The sequence below is a fragment of the Cibotium barometz genome, chromosome 58, assembly GCF_041138505.1.
Source record: "Cibotium barometz isolate CiBa-2024 chromosome 58, ASM4113850v1, whole genome shotgun sequence".
NCBI classification, from domain to species: Eukaryota; Viridiplantae; Streptophyta; class Polypodiopsida; order Cyatheales; family Cibotiaceae; genus Cibotium; species Cibotium barometz.
The window spans coordinates 27,101,244-27,110,664 of NC_141103.1; the positions used below are offsets into that span (position 1 = coordinate 27,101,244).

General features: G+C 46.7%; 1 protein-coding gene across 1 annotated transcript in view; it reads right to left on the reverse strand.

The window, feature by feature from the left end:
• LOC147606097 (uncharacterized) overlaps nt 1-8,850 on the reverse strand; it is a 124,678-nt gene extending 115,828 nt beyond the window's left edge. Inside the window, exon 1 of the mRNA XM_086792845.1 lies at nt 8,655-8,850. Coding sequence (XP_086648971.1) covers nt 8,655-8,779 — 125 coding nt within the window. The 5' untranslated portion in view covers nt 8,780-8,850. The remainder of the gene's footprint in view (nt 1-8,654) is intronic.
• Between the last annotated feature and the right edge of the window lie 571 nt (nt 8,851-9,421).

Consider the following 9,421-nt stretch of genomic DNA (forward strand, 5'->3'; position numbering starts at 1 on the left):
GGTGTAGCAAAAATTATGAACAGGATCTAGGATCTGTTCCGAGTTCATTCTTCGAGGCTTTTGGGACATGATGTGTTTTCCGTCCACTATTGGGGATTATGGGCATGGTGTGTCCGGTAGCTCATCATCTATTCTTGGAATTCACTACACTTGTGTGGGAATTCGTAGCCAAGCAAAATTCCTTGTTGTTCGTGTTAGAAGTCGTCTCCTATCTTTACTGAGACACTAGGGTCTCTGTTGTGGGTGTGCCCGCCCTCGTAGGTGTTTTTCTCATTTTTCCTCACTCCCCGTATTTTTCCCCATTTTTTTCCATTTTTCTATGGCTTGGGTGGCTGCCCTATGGTGGCTGGAGCTCACAGATTTTGGCCGACTGCTGCATCAGGTCCACGACTTCACCTATGTGAAGGCTGACTCATCATAGCTCGCCGATTGGGTGTCTTCAACAAGTCGTGAAGGTTTAGGGCCTGTCGGCTACTTCTGCTGCAGGCCGACTGTAGTATGGGGGCCGTATAAAATGGCCCCATTGCTCCCTTGTCATATCATCTTGTATCATTCCGGGATCTTGTGTATATAGAGTAGAGTTACACGTCTCTCTCTCTCCTTCTCTTGTGCTGTCTATTTTTTGCACTCTACTTGCTCTTGTGGTCTCAGATTTGGTTATCATCTCCGCTGCGTATTTTGACATGGTATCAGAGCCCGAGGCTCTTGATAGATCTTCGGAGTTATGTGAGCAAAAGGGGGACTATAGCGTTGCTGATTGGTGGACTGTTCCGGACTGATCGGGAAGAGAAGAAGCAAGAGGATGGCGGGCTGATTTGCTGGACAGCCACTTGCAGGTGTAAGTTTTTTTTTCCCACCCACCCACCCTTTTCAGTTACATCCCCGCAATGGCAAATTTGTTAGAGATGGCTAAGAAGCATGTGAAGATCCCAACACTCCCCACATTCCCGGTGGACCGTCAGTTGGACGGGAACAATTACAGCATATGGAAGGCTATGATAGAATATGTGCTGGAGTCATAAGACCTTGCTGATTTCATCACTGCACACCGCAGGGAATCAATCATGTAAAGCATATGACGCTAGCCAAAGGCATATGGCAGCACTTGGCTTCTTTAACAGGGTATCGCCCATGAAGAGGATTTCCTTGGAAGTACAGATGCGGGTTATGAACCCTACAAAGTCATCGACTATGCGGGAGCATATTAACAAGCTGCAAGCCCTTCAGCAGGAAGTCCTTCAAGCTGGGAAGGAGATATCATCAAAAGATATGGCCATCACTTTGCTGTCCCACTTCCCTTCTCAGTATTCCGCTTTCTACTCTTCTTTGATTACTAGTGGCGGCTCAGCACCATTACATGGGAGGAGCTTGTGCCCATGGTCTTGGACCAAGAGGAACGATTCACGAACCCTCCTCACAGCGGAGGTTCGAAGGCCTTAACTGGCCAACGGTAGAAAGGCCGGAATAACAACAAGGGCAAAGGGAAGGCTTCATCGGAGAAGTCTTCTGAGAAGAAGCCTGACACGGATCGAGAGAAACTGAAGGCCGAGAGGTCCTACAATGATTGTGGCGAGAAAGGCCACTATTGGAGGAAGTGTCCTAAGCGGACTGGGAAGAGTACTGATTCTTCAGCCTCAGCTGCAAAGACTCCAGCATTTGTGCACTTAGAGATGATGGACTCAGATGCTTCATCGTCTTCGAGCGAGGAGGCAGTTGACTTCACCGCAAAGGATACTCAGGAGTGGATTCTTGACAGTGGTGCTTCCAGGCTCATGACTCCTTCCCGAGACTTCTTTTTGGATCTGAAACGGCAGTCAAGTCACATCTTCATTGGCGACAACTCCACCATTCCGATACACAGTGAGGGCTGGATGGAGATTATTCCCGACGGCAAGGGGGGTAAGCATTCCTCCTGTGTTCTTTACGTCCCTGCTCTTGGTTTTCATCTTCTGTCAATGCATGAAGTATGCAAGACTGGCTTTCGGGTGGAATTTGAGGAGCATTCACTTGCTCTACGGGACCGTGAGATTGGCCAGGTTGTTTGGGAAGGCGGTGTTGGCAACAGGCAAGGACGTTGCAATTCTTGCATACGTGGTAAGCAACACAGGGAATCCTTTCCGAAGCAGGCTTCCGGGCAGGCTTCAAAACCATTGGAGTTGATTCACACTGACTTGTGTGGACCTCAGCAGACACCATCATTGGGAGGTTCTCTATATTTCATGCTGCTAGTTGATGACTGTTCCAGATTCACATGGGTCTACTTTCTTTCACACAAGGACCAAGCTTTTTCACGGTTCAAGGATTGGCATGTGATGGTGGAGAAAGAGTCTGGATTGCAGGTAAAGACTCTCAGGGCTGACAAAGGAGGTGAATTCTCTTCGAATGCTTTCGTCAGATTTTGTGCAGATCATGGCATCAAGCGGGAACTGGCCAATACAAGATCGCCTTCCGAGAATGGAGTTGTCGAATGCAAAAACAGGACTGTGGTGGAGATGGCGAGGACGATGTTGGAGCATCGTGATCTTCCTCGTCCACTTTGGGGAGAGGCTGTGGCGATGGCTGTCCATACCCTCAACCGGTCTCCAACGACTTCGGTACCTCACTTGACTCCTTTTGAGGCATACTTTGGCAAGAAACTTGATGTCTCCCACTTCCGTGTGTTTGGGAGCGATGCGTATGTACATATTCCGAAGAAGCAGAGGGGGAAGCTTGACTCCAAGTCCCGTAAGCTTATTTTTGTGGGGTATAATTCTCTTTCCAAGGGATACAGATTGTATGATCCAGAGAGGGATGAGATTATTGTCAGCCGGGATGTGGTTTTTGATGAGCATGTTCCAGTTTCCACTGTCGAGGAGCCGCCACTTCTTGGAGACCCAAAGGAGTGTGATGATGATTCCCTGTCCTTTGTTCCAGCTAGACAACCACAGTCAGTACAACAGGTTGAGCCTACAGCTGGAGTAGAGCCCCCGCAATAGCAGGAGGCTCCGCGGTCTGTTCGAGTACCCAGGTGGTTGATAGACACCCTTCGGGAGTCGGGTGTCATGGAGCTTCCCTCCGAATGGATCACAGAGGACGGTCCTCGAAGATCGCACAGAGTCCGAGACAAAAGTCATTCAACGGAGCTTCTTCAGGTAAGCTATGCTTTGATGTCTCGTATCATGCGGGACAAGGAGTCCACTTCCGTCAAGGAAGCCCTTTCACAGGATACTTGGAGGAAAGCCATGCAAGTGGAACTTAATGCCATCGAGAAGAACAATACATGGGAGTTGGTACCGAGGTCGTCGACACGGTCAGTCATTGGTGTCAAATGAGTCTTTAAGACCAAATATGCGTCAGATGGGTCGGTGGACAAACACAAAGCCAGGCTTGTGGCTAAGGGTTATGCTCAGCGGCCAAGCATCGACTACGAGGATACCTTTGCACCGACGGCCAGGATGACCACGATTCGGACCGTTCTTGCCGTTGCTTCTTCTAAGAGGTGGCTTGTGTATCAAATGGATGTAAAATCTGCGTTCCTTAATGGTGACCTGCAAAAGAGGCGTATGTTGAGCAGCCTCCAGGCTTTGTTGTTCCAAGATCAGAAGGGATGGTTTACAGGTTACATAAGGCCTTGTATGGTCTTAAACAGGCTCCCAAGGCTTGGAATCAGAAGATTGATTGCTTCTTTGTTCGGACTAGTTTTCAGAGATCGGTTGCAGATCCCAACCTGTATCTCTTTCGGGAACGTGGCATGGTTACGATTATCATCCTTTATGTGGATGATCTCATTCTCACCGGCGGTCATGTGGAGCACATTGGCGTGACGAAGGCTGCCTTGTCAAAGGAGTTTGAGATGACCGATCTAGGCTTACTCCACTTCTTTTTGGGATTGGAGATCTGGCAGACCCAGAGGGGGTTTTTCGTCTCTCAGCAACGATATGTTCATGAGTTGCTTGAGGCCTTTGGGATGGAGAACTGCAAGCCTATTACTTCGCCGATGGATCCGAATACAAAGTTAACTGTAATGATCCTTGTGAGCCAGTTGATGCCTCGCAGTATCGGAAGCTGGTTGGTTCATTGATCTGGTTACTGAACACCAGATTGGACTTGAGCTTCTCCGTGGGGCTGTTGAGCTCTTTTATGCAGACACCATTGAAGTCTCATTGGGACACGGGATTGCAGATCTTGCGGTATCTACAAAGTACGAAGGATCTAGGACTCTTCTACACAGGAGGGGATGGAGTCAGACTCCAAGGTTGGAGTGACTCAGATTGGGGAGGAGATCCAGACACGAGGAGATCTACTTCAGGTTACAGTTTTACCCTCGGCTCAGGAGTAGTTTCTTGGAGCAGTAAGACGCAGCCAACTATTGCCTTATCTTCGACAGAGGTAGAGTACCGGGCTGCTTGTGGTGCTGCTTGCGAGGTTGTGTGGCTGCGGAGGCTGCTAGGCGAGATTGGGTTTTCACAGAAGGAGCCCACAGTCATCCAGTGTGATAACCAGAGTTGTATAGCTATTGCTCAGAACCCGGTCTTCCATGCCCGAACCAAGCACATCGAGATACAGTATTACTTTGTACGTGAGAAGACCTTGGCTGGTGACATCTTGCTACTTTATTGTTCGACGGAGGACAATGCCGCAGACCTCTTCACGAAGTCTCTACCTCGAGCTATGCTCAGGCGGCACTCCAGCTCCCTGGGGTTGGTTTCACAGCCAGGAACTGAGAGGGGGTGTTAGAAGTCATCTCCTGTCTTTACTGAGACACCAGGGCCTCTGTTGTGGGTATGCCCGCCCTCGTAGGTGTTTTTCTCATTTTTCCTCACTCCCCGTATTTTTTCCCCTTTTTTCACATTTTTCTATGGCTTGGGTGGCTGCCCTATGGTGGCTGGAGCTCATAGATTCTGGCCAACTACTGCATCAAGTCCACGACTTCACCTATGTGAAGGCCGACTCATTATAGCTGGCCGACTAGGTGTCTTCAGCAAGTCGTGGAGGTTTAGGGCCTGTCGGCTGCTTTTGATGCAGGCCGACTGTAGTATGGAGGCCATATAAAATGGCCCCATTGCTCCCTTGTCATATCATCTTGTATCATTCCGAGATCTTGTGTATATAGAGTAGAGTTACACGTCTATCTCTCTCCTTCTCTTGTGCTGTCTATTTTCTACACTCTACTTGCTCTTGTGGTCTCAAATTTGGTTATCATCTCCGCTGTGTATTTTGACAGTTCGTGGTGGCATTTTGTTTCGAGGAAACAGGTTGGCGGGTGCTCTCTCCGAGATGATTCTAGTATTCGCGGTGCTGGAGATTTCATGGTTGCATCTTCATCAACTTATCTTCTTCAGACTCTTGCATACTATGAGCTGCAGAGGGAGTGTTAGAATTAGTGCATCTCAATGTTATTTGGGCAAACCCTATTTTGGGTATTTTATGTATTTTCCCTTGTGTACTAGATCGTGAGCTAGTCGGCTTGTTCTAGAGGCAGTCGGCCAGGTCATTTCTTTACTATATAAGGAGTCTCCCCTTTGCTCACTTCAACCATCCATTCCCTTGCACATTGTTCAACATCTCTTGCTACCTATTGCCATTGTAAAGCTGTTGTCATGTGCATGAATATGCCATGGACATTTTCAAAGATTCTCCAGCAGAGGTAACCAGAAAAAGACCATTAGAGTTAGGGATTTGGAGCACAGAGTGCAGATGGGCCAGTGTTGGACTTGGAGATAGGTGGAAGGATGCACTAACAGTTGCGTTGGATTCAAGGGAGGACCAGGACAGTCGGTTGCAGGTTTGGTTGTCGGCTGTACCAGAATCTGAGGCTGCAGCTGCACTTCGGGAGGCGACTGTACATTTGTCGGCTGCGCAGGCACATTAGAGCACAAGAGGAAGGCCCAGTCGGAAGTACAATGGGCATTTAATGGATGTTAACTGGCCGACCACCAGCAGTCGGCCAGTTTACTATGTCTTGTGGAAGGACTATAAATAGGCACAAGGGTTCCTCATTCATTTTATTCAGTCCAGTAGGGATTGGATCCTTAGGGTCCAGATTTAGGACCATAATTTTGGTGTTTATCACCTTTTTAGGAAGACAGCCTAGGGCTCTGTAAGAGTACCTTTTTGTACTATAATAATATACTAAATTTCCAGCATATCTCTCTCTCTCTACTCTCTCTCTATATCTGCGTTTTGCATCAGCATGTTTCTAGGAGTGTTTAGGGCTGAAAGAAGACTCTCAGAGCTTCCACGTGTTACATTGGTATCAGAGCATCAGGCTCAGCAAAGCTAGACATTGATTCAGTCCCATATGATGGTGTACAAGTCCAAGGTACAGGAAAGTACACGGATGCGAAGCCCAAGGCAAGGAACACAGAATCGGGAAGAGCTCCCAAGAGGTTTGTTGGTGGTGTTCCACAAAGCCAGAGGAGATGGCAGTCCTGTGAGCCAGATAGGTTCTCGGGCAACGGTCTCAAGGGAGGTTTATCCTCCAAGGGGTGATGTGAGAGTGCCAGACTCATTTCTCAAGAATGAAGACCAAGACAGTGTTCAGAGTCAGGGCAGGAATAGATTGTGGACTAGATGGAACAGATGCATAGATCTTAGTCTGAGACAGAGTGGTTTTGGAGACCGAGTCGGGCTTTCAGAGAAAAGGGTTGCCAGGGATGGATGGATGACAGAGGGACTCCGGGAATAGAGTGGGATGATGACAGTCATCCAAGAACAGGTTGGAATCCCGTCATCAAGTTTAGCAGAGGGGGATGTCATGTGCATGAATATGCCATGGACATTCTCAAAGATTCTCCAGCAGAGGTAACCAGAAAAAGACCATTAGAGTTAGGGATTTGGAGCACAGAGTGCAGATGGGCCAGTGTTGGACTTGGAGATAGGTGGAAGGATGCACTGACAATTGCGTTGGATTCAAGGCAGGACCAGGACAGTCGGCCGCAGGTTTGGTTGTCGGCTGTACCAGAATCTCAAGCAGCGGTTGCACTTCGGGAGGCAGCTGTACATTTGTCGGCTGCAGGCGCATTAGAGCACAAGAGGAAGGCCCAGTCAGGCAGTACAATGGGCATTTAATGGATGTTGACTGACCGACCAGCAGTCGGCCAGTTTACTATATCTTGTGGAAGGCCTGTAAATAGGCACAAGGGTTCCTCATTCATTTTATTCAGACCAGTAGGGATTGGATCCTTAGGGTCCAGATTTAGGACCAGCATTTTGGTGTTTATCACCTTTTTAGGAAGACAGCCTATGGGCTGTGTAAGAGTACCTTTTTGTACTATAATAATATACTGAATTTCCAGCATCTCTCTCTCTCTACTCTCTCTCTATATCTGCGTTTTGCATCAGCATGTTTCCAGGAGTGTTTACGGCTGAAAGAAGACTCTCAGAGCTTCCACGTGTTACAGCTGTTTGCTATTATAAAAGGTGATCTTGTCCACAAGCTCTCTCTACTCTCTCTCTTGTTCAGTTTATGCTTCCGCTTGGGCATTCTCTAACAAACCCTAACTGACTTCCTCTCAACTCAAAGAGATTATTTCTACCATTCTACATTATCAGCTGTCTTATCGTGATACTTAGCTAATACTATCTAACCACTAACTGACACTCAGTTGACCTTCAGCAGACCCTCAGCTGACTATGTCTCGAGTCAGATAGTTCTCAATACTAACTTAGACATCACTCATAATTGATCTTCACAACAATCTCAATCAAATCAACATAACTATCTCAATCAAAATACCATATCCCAAACTCAACCATCCACTCACAACGGACTCGCAACAAGTTCAAGCCCAAGCACACTGAATTCTTTATATTTGCAAAATGAAAACCAATCTCAACAGCCTTGAGACTCTGGGTTCAAACAAAAAGAAAAACATAAAAGACAGAGGGAATCTATACAAATAGCTCCCTGCAACAACTCTTTCATCTGCGTGATCTCCAACCAAAATCCTCTTTTTATAAAAACCAAAAACGACTTCTCCTACCTTCCTTACTAAAAGAAAACGCCTATGGGTCTCCTCGCATCTTCACAAACAACTTCCCTTTTAGCAAGGGTATGGCTTATCCACATGCCCCGGCTATTTATATTGATTTCAAACTATGTCGACCATCTTCACCAACAAAAGCTTATTCTAAACCAACATATGTACACTACATCTTCCTATCTATCATGACTGCATAGGGCACAAAAACCCGTCACAACGCTTCCAATTTACATGTATGAATTGACCATTTTCAAATTCAATACAGATTAGCATGCCATGTCATCATGCCACATCATCAAGATTAGCATGCCATGTTGGGAGGAGGCTGGCTATAACCAGAAGTGCATATTGAAAGGTGCAAACAAATGATGGTCATTAAATCCACTCAGTTTTCATGTGATGTGGGCCAATAAGCATATCAACACATGGGAAAGGCATGCTAGTACTTCTACAGTGGCTATTCTCCTTGTTGAACTCATTAAATATGTGTTAGACGGCATAAGCTCCGTCGTTGTTTATGTATACAGAGTTTTCATTCTGAAAACGGGTTACAATAATGGCTAGGGTAAAATACTTGGTTGAACTGGCAACCTAGGGTACAAATTAGCCAATTTTTTTGAGAGTTAAATATAAAATTAATGGAGGCAACTAGGCTAAAAAGATTGAAAAGCATTCATGTTCGAAGCTTACCTGAAGGCTGCAGCGTCGTCATGATGGCGGATAAGGGCTTGCAGCTCTTCGGCAGAAGGAGGCTCAATGGCTTCAGGGACAGGCTTTGCGGCACCCCTTGGAACCCAACACACTGCAGCGATCATCCTTGCTCGCTGAAGAGCCTAGCCTGAAAGAGAAACTCAACATCAACTGAATCACACTCGTAAGGCAGAGCTGGGCGTTTCAGACCTAGCCGCCCAACATGTAGAGGCTGGTAAAAGGCCGGCCTTAGTTGTATACGTCTCAATAGGGTTTTAAGAATTTTAGCCGTCGAGCATCTAGTAGAGTTGGTAGAACGGTTGGGTCTCACTACAGCTCGATGCCTATGAGCTACACGGACAGGGTTGCTTGAGTGAGCCGATGGATTATTCAACCTTCCCAACACAAGGGTTTTAATAATTTAAGCTTGCCTTTGTATTTTTAGCTAAGTCTACCCCGAAAAGGGGAAAAAAAAACTTTTCATTCTCATCAGCTTTAGACCATGGACATACTTTAGCAACACAAAAGTGACACTCATGAGGTGGACATTGACTTAATGTATCCAAATGTCTACATGAGAGGATGCTACATGATAGGCACATACTCGTTTCATTATGTCCACGTAGTACTACCTGGGCCTTGTTTTGGGCAAACATAAATTTTTTTTCTTTTCATGTTCATGACTCCCAACTTCTACATAGATCACATGTATTAGACCCTTTGGGCATTAGACATCCATCTCTCTCTCTCTCTCTCTCTCTCTCTCT